This window comes from Coregonus clupeaformis, chromosome 7 (assembly GCF_020615455.1).
Source record: "Coregonus clupeaformis isolate EN_2021a chromosome 7, ASM2061545v1, whole genome shotgun sequence".
NCBI lineage: Eukaryota > Metazoa > Chordata > Actinopteri > Salmoniformes > Salmonidae > Coregonus > Coregonus clupeaformis.
Window position 1 is genome coordinate 24115634 of NC_059198.1, and position 21977 is coordinate 24137610.

General features: G+C 42.9%; 1 protein-coding gene across 1 annotated transcript; it reads left to right on the top strand.

The window, feature by feature from the left end:
* Positions 1–4389: 4389 nt before the first annotated feature.
* On the top strand, positions 4390–8298 carry LOC121570500 (growth arrest and DNA damage-inducible proteins-interacting protein 1-like). Its single transcript, XM_041881959.1, has 2 exons — positions 4390–4828; positions 7887–8298. Exons 1-2 carry the CDS (start codon positions 4428–4430, stop codon positions 8182–8184), a joined length of 699 nt encoding a protein of 232 aa, XP_041737893.1. The 5' UTR covers positions 4390–4427; the 3' UTR covers positions 8185–8298.
* Positions 8299–21977: the final 13679 nt, after the last annotated feature.

Genomic DNA, 21977 nt, shown 5'->3' on the forward strand with positions numbered 1-21977 from the left:
GCTGGCTATGACTATCCAACACAACACTGGAACTCTTCCAAGTCAAGATAAGCTTTTGGTTTTACTCATTTATTGCCACGGGGCCCGCCGGTGTAAGAGCTAAACTGCTTACTGACTGTACACTGTAACGTTACTACATGATTGTAGCTGGCTTACTAACGTGTTAGTTCTATTAGCTATGTTGACTATGACCTTACTTTAGCTAATATGGTGACAACGATGTAGGCTGTGTGTAACGGTTATGATATGGTTTGGAAGGTTTTTTCGCCTGGTCACATACAGCTGATGTGTTGTGCATTGAAGTCCACAAGCGAAGGGAAAAGGTGAGAGGAATAGAGCGCATAGATGCGAGAAGGAATACAACGTGGCTGCTATGAAAGTGAACTGTGTTTACGTGTGATCAGAGGTGTATTCATTCTTCCGATTCTGTTGAAAAAAAGTTTCTTAAATGGAAGCAAACGGAACCAAACAGGGATAAACATACTTGAATTTGTCCAATAGAAACTCTCGTTTGCAACTGTTGGACTAATGATTACATTCTATATCAGCTAGATGCAGGCTATAGTGTGCAAGGCGGTATTGAATGTGTCAGTCACCTCAAAAAAAATTATTGACCTGTGTGCACCTACGTTGTAAACTTTCATTCATAGGCTCAGTTGTAGCAACCTCATGATGGGTAAAGGGAAAATTTGAGTATCATGTAGTAGCCTAAACCTATCACTTACATTGAATTGGGTGAATGGAATATGAATGAGTCATCCAATATGCTGTAATAGAAATACAGTGCCTTGCAAAAGTATTCATCCCCCTTGGCGTTTTTCCTATTTTGTTGCATTACAACCTGTCATTCAAATGGATTTTTATTTGGATTTCATGTAATGGACATACACAATATAGTCCAAATTGGTGAAGTGAAATGAAAAAAATAACTTGTTTCAAAAAATTATACAAAATAAATAACGGAAAAGGGGTGCGTGCATATGTATTCATCCCCTTTGCTATGAAGCCCCTAAATAAGATCTGGTGCAACCAATTACCTTCAGAAGTCACATAATTAGTTAAATAAAGTCCACCTGTGTGCAAGTGTCACATGATCTCAATATATATACACCTGTTCTGAAAGGCCCCAGAGTCTGCAACACCACTAAGCAAGGGGCACCACCAAGCAAGCGGCACCATTAAGATGAAGGAGCTCTCCAAACAGGTCAGGGACAAAGTTGTGGAGAAGTACAGATCAGGGTTGGGTTATAAAATAATATCCGAAACTTTGAACATCCCACGGAGCACCATTAAATCCATTATTAAAAAATTTAAAGAATATGGCACCACAACAAACCTGCCAAGAGAGGGCCGCCCACCAAAACTCACGGACCAAGCAAGGAGGGCATTAATCAGAGAGGCAACAAAGAGACCAAAGATAACCCTGAAGGAGCTGCAAAGCTCCACAGCGGAGATTGGAGTATCTGTCCATAGGACCACTTTAAGCCGTACACTCCACAAAGCTGGGCTTTACGGAAGAGTGGCCAGAAAAAAGCCATTGCTTAAAGAAAAAAATAAGCAAACACATTTGGTGTTCGCATGTGGGAGACTCCCCAAACATATGGAAGAAGGTACTCTGGTCAGATGAGACTAAAATTGAGCTTTTTGGCCATCAAGGAAAACGCTATGTCTGGCACAAACCCAACAACTCTTATCACCCTGAGAACACCATCCCCACAGTGAAGCATGGTGGTGGCAGCATCATGCTGTGGGGATGTTTTTCATCGGCAGGGACTGGGAAACTGGTCAGAATTGAAGGAATGATGGATGGCGCTAAATACAGGGAAAGTATTGAGGGAAACCTGTTTCAGTCTTCCAGAGATTTGAGACTGGGACGGAGGTTCACCTTCCAGCAGGACAATGACCCTAAGCATACTGCTAAAGCAACACTCAAGTGGTTTAAGGGGAAACATTTAAATGTCTTGGAATGGCCTAGTCAAAGCCTAGACCTCAATCCAATTGAGAATCTGTGGTATGACTTAAAGATTGCTGTACACCAGCGGAACCCCTCCAACTTGAAGGAGATGGAGCAGTTCTGCCTTGAAGAATGGGCAAAAATCCCAGTGGCTAGATGTGCCAAGCTTATAGAGACATACCCCACGAGACTTGCAGCTGTAATTGTTGCAAAAGGTGGCTCTACAAAGTATTGACTTTGGGGGGGGTAAATAGTTATGCACGTTCAAGTTTTCTGTTTTCTTGTCTTATTTGTTGTTTGTTTCACAATAAAAAACATTTTGCATCTTCAAAGTGGTAGGCATGTTGTGTAAATCAAATGATACAAACGCCCCAAAAATCCATTTAAATTGCAGGTTGTAAGGCAACAAAATAGGAAAAATACCAAGGGGGAATACTTTCGCAAGCCACTGTAAGTCCATGCTCATGAAAAAAAAAAGGTGTCCTCCCGCCTCTTAAACGGCACTGACTGCCACTGGATTGTGTGTGTGTGTGTGTGTGTGTGTGTGTGTGTGTGTGTGTGTGTGTGTGTGTGTGTGTGTGTGTGTGTGTGTGTGTGTGTGTGTGTGTGTGTGTGTGTGTGTGTGTGTGTGTGTGTGTGTGTGTGTGTGCACACTAGTAGGTGGAGGTAAACGTTTATTCTGGCATCCTGCTGAAGTGGCCAAACTTAATGTACATCTGGAGACTCCACGTGTGAACTCACGAAACATAATTATAAGATTAAATGAGTGCAATGTGGAAGGGGTCACAGAAATGAGGAAGGGTACAGTGACAATCATGCAATTTAAACATTCATTTTACTTGTGTTTATAAAAGTGTGGAGACATTTTAATATTTAATCAAAAGACCATATGGATGTCCTCTATAGGCGAACTCACTGGGGTTGGCAAACAGTGAATCAATCCTTATGCTTCCATCTCTACTGTCCATGGGAAGCCATGTTTGGTGCCAGGGACTCCTGCTTTTCCCATCCTCTTCCAACACTCCCCAGTAGATACCATGTACATTATCCTCATCCACACCATCACTGGGACCTCCACTATACCGGCCATGACCTTACCATGATGCCTTTACAGCCAGCTGGCAGGAGGTGCTTGACCACCGCGGTTCAGTTATTTTCTCTCCTTTTCAACTTAACTCATCTTGTCCACACAGTAACTCTAGAAGTGAAGGTCCCTGCATAGAAAATTAGTTTGGGTTAATGTTAGTCAGTTCATATTTTGTTATCCATTTACAGATCCTCAGATCATTTTGAAAGCTTTTTGTGATAAATAGATTGGTTTATCTTATGATGTCCTACTTAATTCTGTTAAATCTTTATCTATATATCCCTCAGTCAGAAATAGACCAAGGCAATGTGCTTGCCATGCCATCGCTTATCTTCTAACTGCTAACAAGCCTATTTGCCAGTGACTGACGTTGATTTGATCCCTAAAGCCCTGAGCTTGGTACCGGATTGCTCCTAAACCAAATTAAGCCTTTGTCATGCCCACCCCCACCTTCACCCCTCTCCTCCTCCTGCGATGGAGAGCTTTGCGCAGCTCCCGCAACACAAAAGCCTGTCTCAGTAAGTGCTGCACTCAAGATCACCCCATTTGTTCTATCTCCCCTTCTTGAAAATACATCTAAAATAAAAGAGGAATCGGTGGGAGGGGGCTGCTAAAAGAGGAAAGGGGGGAGAAGTTAAAACAAAGAACCTTTCTTTCAAAGTGTGTTTTCTGGTTAATTCCCCATACAGCATTCCTAATGTTCAAAGAAGGTGTTAAATAGTCTATACTTCTCCCCTGGCTCTGGTTTTGGCTATGTTGCTCACCTGCCCACTGCTGGTTCCAGGCCCCACTTGGATTTGAAAGGACATTTTCCCCAGATTAATTTATAAGTTTGAAACTCAAACCCATTGAAAAATAGTTTTCAAACTAAAAGTGGCTTGCAAGAGCATATGATGGTGGACTCATGAGAGATGTTGATATGATCATCATAATTTATGTCTGTGGCAGAATTTAACTTAATAAGACAACAAATAAGTCAGTTATTGAGCATAGCTCTATTTCATATGCACATCAGCCCTTAAAATAATGTATTTACCTTTTCCAGCATGACTTCCACTGATAAGACTGATTGGATACAGCCCACATTCTGTAGCATACAGTACAACTTTTCAAAATGAAGGCAATTTCGACCTAAACTTCATTATAGGCTATGGATAATAATTTGGCAACACAATAAGATGTGTTTTAATTATAACACTGAATAGGCCTATAGCCTAAGAGTTTCAAATCAGAATTGGCAATACTGTCTTTTGTCACAACATTTTTGATACCTCTATGATCCTCTAGTTTATGACGATGACAACAATAACGGACAGGCGATGTTGTAGTCAGCTATGAGCAAGCAAATGTGACGCAACAAGGGTCCTCCGAACTTTGACACAAAAAATGGCGACCTCTATGCTGTGCAGGAGGACAGCAGTATTTACCTGGGCTATTCGAGGGGTTTCATCCTTAAAATCGTATAATCCTGCCAGCTCACACTGCGGGTTTCTACAGCAGACAGCAAATTATAATCATAAACCACTAAAATTAAATCTGAAAGATCCATACATACCAGATAGGGAAAGCGAGAAAACTCCGGAATGGCAGAAGACGGCGAAGTATGACCGCAAGCTATTCGGGCGGTATGGCTCTTCGTCAGGAATCGACCCTGCAAAGCTGTGGCCCAACCATACCCAGCTCGAGGAGATGATAGCAGAGGAGAGGGAATGGAACCCTCCACTACAGGTGATGTTGAAGAACGTTGAGGCGAAAACGAAGGAAGCCAATGCGAAACGTCTCGCGAGGTAAACATCCATGCTAGCCAAGCTAATACTAGTTATCTTTTTGGGACCTGTCAAATTACATGTTTGTTTCTACGCAACATGCCATACTAGATAGCATTGAGAGAAATTGAGAATGGTAACTAACTACCTTGTTAGTTACTGCATGACATTTGCCTATATGACTCAAGGCAACTACAGTTGAAGTCGGAAGTTTACATACACTTAGGTTGGAGTCATTAAAACTCGTTTTTCAACCACTCCATACATTTCTTGTTAACATACTATAGTTTTGTCAAGTCGGTTAGAACATCTACTTTGTGCATGACACAAGTAATTTTTAAAACAATTGTTTACACACAGATTATTTAACTTATAATTCAATGTATCACAATTCCAGTGGGTCAGAAGTTTAAATACACTAAGTTGACTGTGCTTTTAAACAGCGTGGAAAATTCCAGAAAATGATGTCATGGCTTTAGAAGCTTCTGATAGGCTAATTGACATTATTTGAGTAAATTGGAGGTGTACCTGTGGATGTATTTCAAGACCTACCTTCAAACTCAGTGCCTCTTTGCTTGACATCATGGGAAAATCAAAAGAAATCAGCCAAGACCTCAGAAAAAAAATGGTAGACCTCCACAAGTCTGGTTCATCCTTGGGAGCAATTTCCAAATGCCTGAAGGTACCACGTTCATCTGTACAAACAATAGTACGCAAGTATAAACACCACGGGAACACGCAGCCGTCATACCGCTCAGGAAGGAAACGCGTTCCGTCTCCTAGAGATGAACGTACTTTGGTGCGAAAAGTGCAAATCAATCCCAGAACAACAGCAAAGAACCTTGTGAAGATGCTGGAGGAAACAGGTACAAAAGTATCTATATCCACAGTAAAATCAGTCCTATATCGACATAACCTGAAAGGCCGCTCAGCAAGGAAGAAGCCACTGCTCCAAAACTGCCATAAAAAAGCCAGACTACGGTTTGCAACTGCACATGGGGACAAAGATCGTACTTTTTGGAGAAATGTCCTCTGGTCTGATGAAACAAATGTAGAACTGTTTGGCCATAATGACCATCGTTATGTTTGGAGGTTTACATACACCTTAGCCAAATACATTTAAACTAAGTTTTTCACAATTCTTGACATTTAATCCTAGTAAAAATTCCCTGTCTTAGGTCAGTTAGGATCACCACTTTATTTTAAGAATGTGAAATGTCAGAATAATAGTAGAGAGTGATTTATTTCAGCTTTTATTTATTTCATCACATTCCCAGTGGGTCAGAAGTTTACATACACTATTAGTATTTGGTAGCATTGCCTTTAAATTGTTTAACTTGGGTCAAACGTTTCAGGTAGCCTTCCACAAGCTTCCCACAATAAGTTGGGTGAATTTCTCCTGACCGAGCTGGTGTAACTGAGTCAGGTTTGTAGGCCTCCTTGCTTGCACACGCTTTTTCAGTTCTGCCCACTAATTTTCAATAGGATTGAGGTCAGAGCTTTGTGATGGCCACTCCAATACCTTGACTTTTGTTGTCCTTAAGCCATTTTGCCACAACTTTGGAAATATACTTGGGGTCATTGTCCATTTGGAAGACCATTTGCGACCAGGCTTTAACTTCCTGACTGATGTCTTGAGATGTTGCTTCAATATATCCACATCATTTTCCTTCCTCATGATGCAATCTATTTTGTGAAGTGCACCAGTCCCTCCTTCAGTAAAGCACCCCCACAGCATGATGCTGCCACCCCCCGTGCTTCACGGTTGGGATGGTGTTCTTCGGCTTGCAAGCCACCCCCTTTTTCCTCCAAACATAATGATGGTCATTATGGCCAAACAGTTCTATTTTTGTTTCATCAGACCAGTGGACATTTCTCAAAAAAGTACGATCTTTGTCCCCATGTGCAGTTGCCAACCGTAGTCTGGCTTTTTTATGGCGGTTTTGGAGCAGTGGCTTCTTCCTTGTTGAGCGACCTTTCAGGTTATGTTGATATAGGACTCGTTTTACTGTGGATATAGATACTTTAGTACCTGTTTCCTCCAGCATCTTCACAAGGTCCTTTGCTGTTGTTCTGGGATTGATTTGCACTTTTCGCACCAAAGTACGTTCATCTCTAGGAGACGGAACGCGTATCCTTCCTGAGCGGTATTACGGCTGCGTGGTCCCATGGTGTTTATACTTGCCTACTATTGTTTGTACAGATGAACGTGGTACCTTCAGGCGTTTGGAAATTGCTCCCAAGGATGAAGCAGACTTGTGGAGGTCTACAATTTTCTTTCTGAGGTCTTGGCTGATTTCTTTAGATTTTCCCATGATGTCAAGCAAAGAGGCACTGAGTTTAAAGGTATGCCTTGAAATACATCCACAGGTACACCTCCAATTGACTCAAATTATTTCAATTAGCCTATCAGAAGCTTCTAAAGCCATGACTTCATTTTCTGGAATTTTCCAAGCTGTTTAAAGGCACAGTCAACTTAGTGAATGTAAACTTCTGACCCACTGGAATTGTGATACAGTGAATTATAAGTGAAATAATCTGTCTGTAAACAATTGTTGGAAAAATTACTTGTGTCATGCACAAAGTAGATGTCCTAACCGACTTGCCAAAACGATAGTTTGTTAACAAGAAATTTGTGGAGTGGTTGAAAAACGAGTTTTAATGACTCCAACCTAAGTGTATGTAAACTTCCGACTTCAACTGTATGTAAGAATAACATAAATATAATATAATAATATAATATGCCATTTAGCAGACGCTTTTATCCAAAGCGACTTACAGTCATGCGTGCATACATTTTTGTGTATGGGTGGTCCCGGGGATCGAACCCACTACCTTGGCGTTACAAGCGCCTGTGCTCTACCAGCTGAGCTACAGAGGACCATATTATATTATTATTATAAATATGCTCAACCATCTGATAGGCTTTGGTTCCAATGTATACTGTTCTTTGATTGTTTTGTGGAAGTACAGCATTTTCTTGACAGGTGGATAAAGCTCTGTCTAACCATACCTTTTTATAGTAGCTTTTATGATGACATGATACTTCGCTAACACCCCCTCCAATCTTCTTTTGCAGAGAGACACTGGTTGCAGCCAATATGGCAAAGATGCCTAAGATGGTGGCTGACTGGAGGAAGGAAAAACGGGAGGTGAAACAGAAGTTGAAAGATGAGAAGGCCCGCCGTGAAAGGCTGCTAGCCGAGGCCAGAGAACGCTTTGGCTATGCAATGGACCCCCGAAGCCCCAAGTTCCTGGAGATGGTCAGTGAAATCGAAAAGGAGGAGAAGAAGAAAAGGAAGCTGATGAAACGTAGACTAAAAGAAGAACAGAGCCACGCCCCTCCTGCTGCTTCCTCGGCTGATTCCTCGTCATAAGGCACATATTGACTGACATTGTAAATATGACTATTTAGTAAACTTTGTAAATGTATTGTCAACTGTGTGTTTTGAATTTGGCTGCTGTAATAAATTAAACGCATTAGAACTAGGCCTAATGTCTCCATCATACCTTACTGACACTCAGGAGTCTTGTTTACTGAGCTATGGACTAGTAGCTAGTATAGGAAGAAGGCTTTTCATGTGATACAAACATGTTTATTATAGGAAAACAATTACACAATGTATTAAAAACAAACAAAATCCACATCTATATTACACCACATTTAGCCATTTTGCACACATTTCTTATCCAGAGACACAGCAGGAAAAACATCAAGAATCACATTCTTGAGTAACAGTCTGTCCTCAACAGATGACGGGAAGCTGTATGTCACATTCGGCATTTGACCAGCCGCCCTCTGTGGATCGCATATAGATGCAGGGGTGGCAGGCCGCATCGTTCTGTGTGTACCAGTTGTTGTAGAAGAATGCTGCATGGTCGGTCCACATCCACTAACCCTGGAGGTAGAATTCCCCGAGGCAGGCGTAGTGGTGTGCCATTCGTGTTAGCTGCTGCAAAAAGCTATACTCTGTGGGGTTCCGAGCAGAGGCCAGGGTTCACAAAGAGGATACAGACGTCCGGGCAGTTCACAGACCTTTGTTCATCAGCCTCAGCTTCCCCATCTTCTGGCAGTAGTGGCAGAGCAACCTGAACCAACTTAATTTTCTCATTCCGCGGTGACCATTGGAGCACCAACCAGCTCCTCCAGCGACCCAGTATCTTCAGCCTCCTCTGGTACTGGAACAATGTTCAGCTGCTCCACCTTCAGAGTATTTAGTCAGCCAGCAATTGTGCAAGTTCTCCCACTTAAAAAGATGAGAGAGGCCTGTAATTTTCATCATAGGTACACGTCAACTATGACAGACAAAATGAGAAAACAAAATCCAGAAAATCACATTGTAGGATTTTTTATGAATTTATTTGCAAATTATGGTGGAAAATAAGTATTTGGTCAATAACAAAAGTTTCTCAATACTTTGTTATATACCCTTTGTTGGCAATGACACAGGTCAAACTTTTTCTGTAAGTCTTCACAAGGTTTTCACTCACTGTTGCTGGTATTTTGGCCCATTCCTCCATGCAGATCTCCTCTAGAGCAGTGATGTTTTGGGGCTGTCGCTGGGCAACACAGACTTTCAACTCCCTCCAAAGATTTTCTATTGGGTTCAGGTCTGGAGACTGGCTAGGCCACTCCGGGACCTTGAAATGCTTCTTACGAAGCCACTCCTTCGTTGCCCGGGCGGTGTGTTTGGGATCATTGTCATGCTGAAAGACCCAGCCACGTTTCATCTTCAATGCCCTTGCTGATGGAAGGAGGTTTTCACTCAAAATCTCACGATACATGGCCCCATTCATTCTTTCCTTTACACGGATCAGTCGTCCTGGTCCCTTTGCAGAAAAACAGCCCCAAAGCATGATGTTTCCACCCCCATGCTTCACAGTAGGTATGGTGTTCTTTGGATGCAACTCAGCATTCTTTGTCCTCCAAACACGACGAGTTGAGTTTTTACCAAAAAGTTATATTTTTGTTTCATCTGACCATATGACATTCTCCCAATCCTCTTCTGGATCATCCAAATGCACTCTAGCAAACTTCAGACGGGCCTGGACATGTACTGGCTTAAGCAGGGGGACACGTCTTGCACTGCAGGATTTGAGTCCCTGGCGGCGTAGTGTGTTACTGATGGTAGGCTTTGTTACTTTGGTCCCAGCTCTCTGCAGGTCATTCACTAGGTCCCCCCGTGTGGTTCTGGGATTTTTGCTCACCGTTCTTGTGATCATTTTGACCCCACGGGGTGAGATCTTGCGTGGAGCCCCAGATCGAGGGAGATTATCAGTGGTCTTGTATGTCTTCCATTTCCTAATAATTGCTCCCACAGTTGATTTCTTCAAACCAAGCTGCTTACCTATTGCAGATTCAGTCTTCCCAGCCTGGTGCAGGTCTACAATTTTGTTTCTGGTGTCCTTTGACAGCTCTTTGGTCTTGGCCATAGTGGAGTTTGGAGTGTGACTGTTTGAGGTTGTGGACAGGTGTCTTTTATACTGATAACAAGTTCAAACAGGTGCCATTAATACAGGTAACGAGTGGAGGACAGAGGAGCCTCTTAAAGAAGAAGTTACAGGTCTGTGAGAGCCAGAAATCTTGCTTGTTTGTAGGTGACCAAATACTTATTTTCCACCATAATTTGCAAATAAATTCATAAAAAATCCTACAATGTGATTTTCTGGATTTTTTCCCCTCAATTTGTCTGTCATAGTTGACGTGTACCTATGATGAAAATTACAGGCCTCTCTCATCTTTTTAAGTGGGAGAACTTGCACAATTGGTGGCTGACTAAATACTTTTTTCCCCACTGTAGATGATCAGGACCTTCATGGTGATGCTGGTTATTTGTCTCTAGTAGTAGGTAAATCACAGGTACTCTTTCTCAGGTAGGCAAGTGATGAGTGGAAGTTGCTCTGCTGTTTATATACTGTCCTATCCCACTTGATTTTATTTTAGGATCTCTTAGTCCTCATTTGGACTAATCTTCCAAGCATGCGGCATACAGTAAATTATGAATCTACTATACCTTTTTATGGTGGCCCTGAACAGATGTAACTGGCAATGTTAATTATTGATAATTTCACTTTTATGTAATGGTTCACACCCTCTTTTCAAAGTGGGTGTTTAAGGAAATGATAGTAAGCAATAATGATGTTTTCTCTGCACTTGAGTGACATGACTACTCAGTGGCGATTTTAGCATGTAAATCTTGGTGGGGCAAACACATTTGTTGGGGGGGATGCATTCCAGCAAAGCCACAACACAATACTAAACAATACATTAATTGCACTATAATGGTGACAAACGGTGCCCACAAACTGTTAAGGCCTACATAAAGCTGTCCCAACAGCAGTCCTTACCACACCTTACCACTGCTACACCTGGCTATCAGCGGAGCCTTGTCTGGCAGCGAAACAGTTCATTCAGCCTCATTTACTGACTTTAAAAAAAACATAGCTGATATGGCTGACTTGCTTAAACAAATGTGGTTTCTACTGACAATTGAGATGAACAAACTATGGCATAAGGGGACAACAAGTGGATAAGAGGCAATCTGTAATTGTGATTAAGACATTAATGAGCGAGCTAGGATGGAGGTAGTCAATATAACTATTTGTTCAGCACTTTTGAAATGTACAGCGACAGAATTCAGAATATGGGCCGTTCTTACAGTGTTCTCCCTGTACACCAAGTCAGAACCGTAGGATAAATAAAGGGAGCATATAAGCAGACAATGAAAGCTCTTACAATATTAGATGATTACATTACTCTAAAACAGGTTATAGGCTACATGTGCACCACCAAGTCAGAACAGTAGCCGAAATTAAGAGGGGAAAATAGACAAAATTATTAGGGTGAGGCACATGGGCTACTAACAGCTTACTACACCACATACACTTAGCATTAATTTCTTAGCTACAGTGTACATATCTCCCTGGCATACTACATCATGTATGCAGCAGCATATAAGGCATTTTTGGACTCACCTTGTTGTGCTGTGCTCACTTGAACAGGAAGGTGGCATGGCGGTCCTTCGTGGGCATATTTTGTCATCAAACTTTGTCATCAAAGTCTGGCATTCTCTGGCTTTATGGTGCTTTCAAGACAACTGGGAACTCTGAAAAAAACAAGGTTGAATCATGATGACGTCAGTGATCTTCAGGTCGTAGCTCTAGAAAGAGGCCTGAGTTCCCGATGTACAATTCCGAGTTGGATTACCGTTCAAAACGTATTTTCCCAGTTGGAGCTAGTTTTTTCCCGAGTTCCCAGTTGTCTGGAACTCACTGAAGTCAGATTTCCCAGTTCCGAGTTAACAGTTGTTTTGAGCGCGGCAGAAATCATGCTGGATTGACAGCATGGCCAATGTTGAATGTTTATCATTTTAAACTTGGAAAAGAGACCCTTAAACCCAGAATTGGGACCACACACCCACTCCACTGAATATCAGGCTAGTGATTGCTTTGCAATGCTTGCAGTTAGACACTGATTCCTTCAAACCACTCATTGTTGAATTTGCGATTTCGAATTTGTTGTGTAATGTTTACAGTGGCTTGCGAAAGTATTCACCCCCCTTGGCATTTTTCCTATTTTGTTGCCTTACAACCTGGAATTAAAATGTATTTTTGGGGGGTTTGTATCATTTGAGTTACACAACATGCCTACCACTTTGAAGATGCAAAATATTTTTGTTTGTGAAACATCTAGCCACTGGGATTTTTTCCCATTCTTCAAGGCAAAACTGCTCCAGCTCCTTCAAGTTGGATGGGTTCCGCTGGTGTACAGCAATCTTTAAGTCATACCACAGATTCTCAATTGGACTGAGGTCTGGGCTTTGACTAGGCCATTCCAAGACATTTAAATGTTTCCCATTAAACCACTTGAGTGTTGCTTTAGCAGTATGCTTAGGGTCATTGTCCTGCTGGAAGGTGAACCTCCGTCCCAGTCTCAAATCTCTGGAAGACTGAAACAGGTTTCCCTCAATACTTTCCCTGTATTTAGCGCCATCCATCATTCCTTCAATTCTGACCAGTTTCCCAGTCCCTGCCGATGAAAAACATCCCCACAGCATGATGCTGCCACCACCATGCTTCACTGTGGTTCTCGGGGTGATGAGAGGTGTTGGGTTTGCGCCAGACATAGCGTTTTCCTTGATGGCCAAAAAGCTCAATTTTAGTCTCATCTGACCAGAGTACCTTCTTCCATATGTTTGGGGAGTCTCCCACATGCGAACACCAAACGTGTTTGCTTATTTTTTTCTTTAAGTGATGGCTTTTTTCTGGCCACTCTTCCGTAAAGCCCAGCTGTGTGGAGTGTACGGCTTAAAGTGGTCCTATAGACAGATACTCCAATCTCCGCTGTGGAGCTTTGCAGCTCCTTCAGGGGTATCTTTGGTCTCTTTGTTGCCTCTCTGATTAACGCCCTCCTTGCCTGGTCTGTGAGTTTTGGTGGGCGGCCCTCTTTTGGCAGGTTTGTTGTGGTGCCATATTCTTTCCATTTTTTAATAATGGATTTAATGGTGCTCTGTGGGATGTTCAAAGTTTCGGATATGTTTTTATAACCCTACCCTGATATGTACTTCTCCACAACTTTGTCCCTGACCTGTTTGGAGAGCTCCTTGGTCTTCATGGTGCCGCTTGCTTGGTGGTGCCCCTTGCTTAGTGGTGTTGCAGACTCTGGGCCCTTTCAGAACAGGTGTATACAGTGAGGGAAAAAAGTATTTGATCCCCTGCTGATTTTGTAAGTTTGCCCACTGACAAAGACATGATCAGTCTATAATTTTTATGGTAGGTTTATTTGAACAGTGAGAGACAGAATAACAACAAAAACATCCAGAAAAACGCATGTCAATGTTATAAATTGATTTGCATTTTAATGAGGGAAATAAGTATTTGACCCCTCTGCAAAACATGACTTAGTACTTGGTGGCAAATCCCTTGTTGGCAATCACAGAGGTCAGACGTTTCTTGTAGTTGGCCACCAGGTTTGCACACATCTCAGGAGGGTTTTTGTTCCACTCCTCTTTGCAGATCTTCTCCAAGTCATTAAGGTTTCGAGGCTGACGTTTGGCAACTCGAACATTCAGCTCCCTCAACAGATTTTCTATGGGATTAAGGTCTGGAGACTGGCTAGGCCACTCCAGGACCTTAATGTGCTTCTTCTTGAGCCACTCCTTTGTTGCCTTGGCCGTGTGTTTTGGGTCATTGTCATGCTGGAATACCCATCCACGACCCTGGCTGAGGGAAGGAGGTTCTCACCCAAGATTTGACGGTACATGGCCCCGTCCATCGTCCCTTTGATGCGGTGAAGTTGTCCTGTCCCCTAAGCAGAAAAACACCCCCAAAGCATAATGTTTCCACCTCCATGTTTGACGGTGGGGATGGTGTTCTTGGAGTCATAGGCAGCATTCCTCCTCCTCCAAATACGGCGAGTTGAGTTGATGCCAAAGAGCTCGATTTTGGTCTCATCTGACCACAACACTTTCACCCAGTTCTCCTCTGAATCATTCAGATGTTCATTGGCAAACTTCAGACGGGCCTGTACATGTGCTTTCTTGAGCAGGGGGACCTTGCGGGCGCTGCAGGATTTCAGTCCTTCATGGCGTAGTGTGTTACCAATTGTTTTCTTGGTGACTATGGTCCCAGCTGCATTGAGATCAATGACAAGATCCTCCCATGTAGCTGATTCCTCACTGTTCTCATGATCATTGCAACTCCACAAGGTGAGATCTTGCGTGGAGCCCCAGACCGAGGGAGATTAACAGTTATTTTGTGTTTCTTCCATTTGCGAATAATCGCACCAACTGTTGTCACCTTCTCACCAAGCTGCTTGGCGATGGTCTTGTAGCCCATTCCAGCCTTGTGTAGGTCTACAATCTTGTCCCTGACATCCTTGGAGAGCTCTTTGGTCTTGGCCATGGTGGAGAGTTTGGAATCTGATTGATTTATTGCTTCTGTGGACAGGTGTCTTTTATACAGGTAACAAGCTGAGATTAGGAGCACTCCCTTTAAGAGTGTGCTCCTAATATCAGCTCGTTACCTGTATAAAAGACACCTGGGAGCCAGAAATCTTTCTGATTGAGAGGGGGTCAAATACTTATTTCCCTCATTATAATGCAAATCAATTTATAACATCTTTGACATGTGTTTTTCTAGATTTTTTTGTTGTTATTCTGTCTCTCACTGTTCAAATAAACCTACCATTAAAATTATAGACTGATCATTTCTTTGTCAGTGGGCAAACGTACAAAATCAGCAGGGGATCAAATACTTTTTTCCCTCACTGTAGATACTTTTGTACCTGTTTCCTCCAGCATCTTCACAAGGTCCTTTGCTGTTGTTCTGGGATTGATTTGCACTTTTCGCACCAAAGTACGTTCATCTCTAGGAGACGTTCATCTCCTTTCTGAGCGGTATGGCGGCTGCGTGGTCCCATGGTGTTTATACTTGTGTACAGAGGGAATGTTTTAGTGTGACGCCACATACAACCGACAGGAAGTGTGTGTTGTAGACAGGTGTCCTGTGTGAATTTAATCCTGTGTGAATTTAAGTATGCTCTCTCTAATTCTCTCGTTCTCTCTTTCTCTCTGAGAACCTGAGCCCTAGGACCATACGTCAGGACTACCGGGCATGATGACACCTTGCTGTCCCCAGTCCGCCTGGCCTTGCTGCTATTCCAGTTTCAACTGTTCTGCCTGCGGCTACGAAACCCCTACCTGTCCCAGACCTGCTGTTTTCAACTCTAAATGATCGGCTATGAAAAGCCAACTGAGAGACCTGAGCCCTAGGACCATACGTCGGGACTACCGGCCGTGGTGACTCCTTGCTGTCCCCAGTCCGCCTGGCCTTGCTGCTATTCCAGTTTAAACTGTTCTGCCTGCGGTTATGGAACCCTTACCTGTCCCAGACCTGCTGTTTTAAACTCTAATGATCGGCTATGAAAAGCCAACTGAGATTTATTCCTGATTATTATTTGACCATGCTTGTCACTTATGAACATTTTTGAACATCTTGGCATGGTTCTGTTATAATCTCCACCCGGCACAGCCAGAAGAGGACTGGCCACCCCTCATAGCCTGGTTCCTCTCTAGGTTTCTTCCTAGGTTTTGCCTTTCTAGGGAGTTTTTCCTAGCCACCGTGCTTCTACACCTGCATTACTAGCTGTTTGGGGTTTTAGGCTGGGTTTCTGTACAGCACTTCGAGATATTAGCTGATGTAAGAAGGGCTATATAAAATAAAATTGATTGATTGATTGATTGATTGGACAGCAGAGGGAGCAACCCATATTTTTGCATTCTTTATAAGTATAGGCTGGAGGCAGAGGGGGTTAGACGTTCATCTCCTTTCTGAGCGGTATGGCGGCTGCGTGGTCCCATGGTGTTTATACTTGTGTACCATTGTTTGTACAGATGAATGTGGTACCTTCAGGCGTTTGGAAATTGCTCCCAAGGATGAAGCAGACTTGTGGAGGTCTTGTAGTATCGCGTCAATGCTGGTAATTATTGCTGTCAAACAAAGAGTCCGCTTAGGCTGTACTTTGATTATAAGTTTTATTTATATCACAAGATGTCAGCATAAGTTTACAGACCCTGCCGGGCTGGAGAACAGTGTCCAAAGATAATGTCTGTTCTAACCCCCTCTGCCTCCAGCCTATACTTATAAAGAATGCAAAAATATGGGTTGCTCCCTCTGCTGTCCAATCACCTGTCTACAACACACACTTCCTGTCGGTTGTATGTGGCGTCACACTAAAACATTCCCTCTGACACTAAATAAACATCCTTTCAGTTCCACTTAAAAAACATTAACAAAGACATAATCTTAATACACTACAGTCTACAATATTTTTTCTGAGGTCTTGGCTGATTTCTTTAGATTTTCCCATGATGTCAAGAAAAGAGGCACTGAGTTTGAATGTAGGCCTTGAAATATATCCTCAGGTACACCTCCAATTGACTCAAATGATGTCAATTAGCCTATCAGAAGCTTCTAAAGCCATGGAATTTTCCAAGCTATTTAAAGGCACAGTCAACTTAGTGTATGTAAACTTCTGACCCACTGGAATTGTGATACAGTGAATTATAAGTGAAATTATCTGTCTGTAAACAATAGTTGGAAAAATTACTTGTGTCATGCACAAAGTAGATGTCCTAACCAACTTGCCAAAACTATAGTTTGTTAACAAGGGGTGCCTTGTAAGGATCCGACGGCGAGCGAGTAAACTGCCTCTTCCATCAATCCTATTAGCCAATGTTCAGGCAATCAAATAAATTAGATGACCTAATATTATGCTTATCCTACCAACGGGACATTAAAAACTGTAATATCTTATGTTTCATCGAGTCGTGGCTGAACGACGACATGGACAACATATCGGCAGGATAGAACGGCTGACTCCGGTAAGACAAGGGGTGGCGGTCTGTGTATATTTGTAAACAACAGCTGGTGCACAAAATCAAATACTAAGGAAGTCTTGAGGTTTTGCTCTCCTGAGGTAGAGTATCTTATGATAAGCCTCCCGAGTGGCGCAGTGGTCTAAGGCACTGCATCGCAGTGCTAGTTGTGCCACTAGAGATCCTGGTTCGAATCCAGGCTCTGCCGGCCGGGACCGGGAGACCTATGGGGCGTTGCGTAATTGGCCCTGCGTGGTCCAGGGTAGGGGAGGGAATGGCCGGCAGGGATGTAGCTCAGTTGGTAGAGCATGGCGTTTGCAACGCCAGGGTTGTGGGTTCAATTCCCACGGGGGGCCAGTGTGAAAAATAAAATAATGTATGCACTCACTAACTGTAAGTCGCTCTGGATAAGAGCGTCTGCTAAATGACGTAAATGTAAATAAGCTGTAGACCACACTATTTACCAAGAGAGTTTTCATCTATATTTTTCATAGCTGTCTATTTACCACCACAAACCAATGCTGGCATTAAGATTGCACTCAATGAGCTGTATAAGGCCATAACTAAACAGGAAAATGCTCATCCAGAGGCAGCGCTCCTAGTGGCCGGGGACTTTAATGCAGGGAAACTTAAATCCATTCTACCTCATTTCTACCAGCATGTTAAATGAGCAACCAGAGGGAAAAAAACTCTAGACCACCTTTACTCCACACACAGAGAAGCATACAAAGCTCTCCCTCGCCCTCCATTTGGCAAATCTGACCATAACTCTATCCTCCTGATTCCTGCTCATAAGCAAAAACTAAAGCAGGAAGAACTGAGCTAGGGTAGAGCTGGGTAGAGCTGCCGCTTTCAAGGAGCGGGACTCTAACCCGGATGCTTATAAGAAATCCAGCTATGCCCTCCGACGAACCATCAACCAGGCAAAGAGTCAAAACAGGACTAAGATTGAATCGTACTATACCGGCTCTGACGCTCGTCGGATGTGGCAGGGCTTGCAAACTATTACAGACTACAAAGGGAAGCACAGCCGTGAGCTGCCCAGTGACACAAGCCTACCAGACGAGCTAAACCATTTCTATACTTGCTTCGAGACAAGCAACACTGAAGCATGCATGAGAGACCTGCTGTTCCGGATGACTATGTGATCACGCTCTCCGTAGCCGATTAGACTTTTAAGCAGGTTAACATTCACAAGGCCGCAGGGCCAGACGGATTACCAGGACGTGTACTCCGAGCATGTGCTGACCAACTGGCAAGTGTCTTCACTGACATTTTCAACATGTCCCTGACTGAGTCTGTAATACCAACATGTTTCAAGCAGACCACCATAGTCCCTGTGCCACTAAGATAACCTACCTAAATGACTACCGACCCGTAGCACTGACGTCTGTAGCCATGAAGTGTTTTGAAAGGCGACCAGAAACCCTAGACCCACTCCAATTTGCATACCGCCCCAACAGATCCACAGATGATGCAATCTCTATTGCACTCCACACTGCCCTTTCTCACCTGGACAAGAGGAACACCTACGTGAGAATGCTATTCATTGACTACAGCTCAGCGTTCAACACCATAGTGCCCTCAAAGCTCATCACTAAGCTAAGGATCCTGGGACTAAACACCTCCCTCTGCAACTGGATCCTGGACTTCCTGACGGGCCGCCCCCAGGTGGTAAGGGTAGGTAACAACACATCTGCCACGCTGTTCCTCAACACGGGGGCCCCTCAGGGGTGCGTGCTCAGTCCCCTCCTGTACTCCCTGTTCACCCATGACTGCATGGCCAGGCACGACTCCAACACCATCATTAAGTTTGCCGATGACACAACAGTGGTAGGCCTGATCACCGACAACGATGAGACAGCCTATAGGGAGGAGGTCAGAGACCTGGCCGTGTGGTGCCAGGATAACAACCTCTCCCTCAACGTGACCAAGACAAAGGAGATGATTGTGGACTACAGGAAAAAAAAGAGGACTGAGCACGCCCCCATTCTCATCGACGGGACTGTAGTGGAACAGGTTGAGAGCTTCAAGTTTCTTGGTGTCCACATCACCAACGAACTATCATGGTCCAAACACACCAAGACAGTCATGAAGAGGGCACGACAAAGCCTACTCCCCCTCAGGAGACTGAAAAGATTTGGCATGGGTCCTCAGATCCTCAAAAAGTTATACAGCTGCACCATCGTGAGCATCCTGACTGGTTGCATCACCGCCTGGTATGGCAACTGCTCGGCCTCCGACCGCAAGGGTAGTGCGTACGGCCCAGTACATCACTGGGGCCAAGCTTCCTGTCATCCAGGACCTCTATACTAGGCGGTGTCAGAGGAAGGCCCACAAAATTGTCAAAGACTCCAGCCACCCTAGTCATAGACTGTTCTCTCTACTACTGCACGGCAAGCGGTACCGGAGCGCCAAGTCTAGGTCCAAAAGGCTTCTCAACAGCTTCTACCCCCAAGCCATAAGACTCCTGAACAGCTAATCATGGCTACCCAGACTACTTGCACTGCCCCCCCACCCCTACCCCATCTTTTTACGCTGCTGCTACTCTGTTAATTATTTATGCATAGTCACTTTAACTCTACCCACATGTACATATTACCTCAATTACCACAACTAGCCGGTGCCCCCACACATTGACTCTGCACCGGTACCCCCCTACTGTTATTTTATTTTACTTCTGCTCTTTTTTTCTCAACACTTTTTTGTTATTGTTTTATTTTACTTTTTTATAAAAAAATTAATGCATTGTTGGTTAAGGGCTGTAAGTAAGCATTTCACGGTAATGTCTACACCTGTTGTATTCGGCGCATGTGGCAAATAAAATTTTATTTTATTTTATTTTATTTAACAAGACATTTGTGGAGTGGTTGAAAAAACGAGTTTTAATGACTCCAACCTAAGTGTATGTATACTTCCGACATCAACTGTATTATAGGGTATTGTTTTTGTGTATTTGTATGATAACTTCACAAAAGGAATTTCCATGTAAATGGGAAGAAAGCATATCATATAGTATAAGGATGTAGAACATTTATCCCCTGGCCTCTGCCTCACATAGCGCACACTGTTGTGCAGACGGTGTGTGAAAGACACTGGGTGAGATGTCATGATCCACTGATTAAGTTCATCAAGGAAGTAGCAGGTAAGGTTATACACAGTATACAAAACATTAAGAACACCTTCCTAATATTGAGTTGCACCCCCTCTTTTGCCCTCAAAACAGCCTCAATTCATCAGGGCATGGATTCTACAATGTGTTGAAAGCATTCCACAGGGATGCTGGCCCATGTTGACTCCAATGCTTCCCACAGTTGTGTCAATTTGGCCGGATGTCTTTTGGTTGGTGGACCATTCTTGATACACACAGGAAACTGTTAACGTGAAAAACCCAGCAGCGTTGCAGTTCTTGATATAAACCGGTGCGCCTGGCACCCACTACCATACCCTGTTCAAAGGCACTTCAATATTTTGTCTTGCCCATTCACCCCCTGAATGGCACACACACAATCCATGTTTCAATTGTCTCAAGGCTTAGAAATCCTTCTTTAACCTGTCTCCTCCCCTTCATGAATAAGGGATCATAGCTTTCACCTGATTTCACCAGGTCAGTCTATGTCATGGAAAGAGCAGGTGTTCATAATGTTTTGTGTACTCCGTGTATGTACAAGTCATACATCTTTATCTGTAAAGTCATAAAACATCAACTCTTAATCAGTTTGTTATTTATAGGGCAATCTGGACAACGAGGTGTTACCCTCTACTTTGAGATATGCTCCAGTAAACGCTAATAAAACAATAAGGACTAGCAACAAACTGACATATTTAATGTTTTTCAAATCATTTAAATCACATTTAACCATGCCTTTCTTTATACAAGGTCTTGAGAGTGACAGTCTAAACTTTATTTGAAGTAATGAATATGAGGTTAAACTTATTTCAACTGACTATTGTCTGTACATTTCAGCAGGGACAACATACATAAAAAATTTAGCATGACCTATTGATTATTAAGGTCCTTCTACACTTACTAATAGATATGTTAATACATTTGTTAAAATAACTCTTGGATCAAAGTAACGTCATACGTTATGTAGTCTTATGTACGTCTGTCTTGTTCAGTTATCACCAAAGGGGTGCTTTTGTCAAAATACTTACAGTTATACTCAATCACTTTTAGAGAAGTAAAAAGCAAAACTATACCTCACATATCAGTACATACGAGCATTACTTACATTGTTAATGAGTTTATTTCAACAACAAAAAAAGTATCCACAAAACAGTGGATATACTGTAGTAAAAGTGTTTTGAGCAACTGCCTCCCATCCACTGTTATGGGTAACCAGTACAGTGATATAAGTACCACACATTCAAACACTGAAGATAGAAGTTGACCCTAACCACAGATGTAGGATCAGGGTGTTCATCACCCAGTAGGTGGATAAAATGCCTCTGATCTAGGACCAGCAAGTAAGGGCAACTTCTACCAACTCCATTCAAAACTCAAGTATTTTAATCAGGGAGAGACCACCATCCATGAAGGAAGGAGACTTTCCCCATCAAAGCAAGTAACATTTGGAGGCAGTGATTGAGGATGTAAAAGAGGTCAAGTCTTCCTGGAACGTCTATACAGTGCTATGAAAAAGTATTTGCCCCCTTTCTAATTTTCTCTACTTTTGCATATTTGTGATACTGAATGTTATCAGATCTTCAACCAAAACCTACTATTAGATAAAGGGAACATAAGTGAACAAATAACACAACAATTACATATTTATTTCATAAACAAAGTT

Excerpts from the sequence above, each read along its gene's own strand:
- LOC121570500 (XM_041881959.1), top strand. The coding sequence starts at position 4,428 with ATGGCGACCTCTATGCTGTGCAGGAGGACAGCAGTATTTACCTGGGCT. Across the intron at positions 4,829-7,886 it reads AATGCGAAACGTCTCGCGAG|AGAGACACTGGTTGCAGCCA; the intron begins GTAAACATCCAT and ends CTTCTTTTGCAG.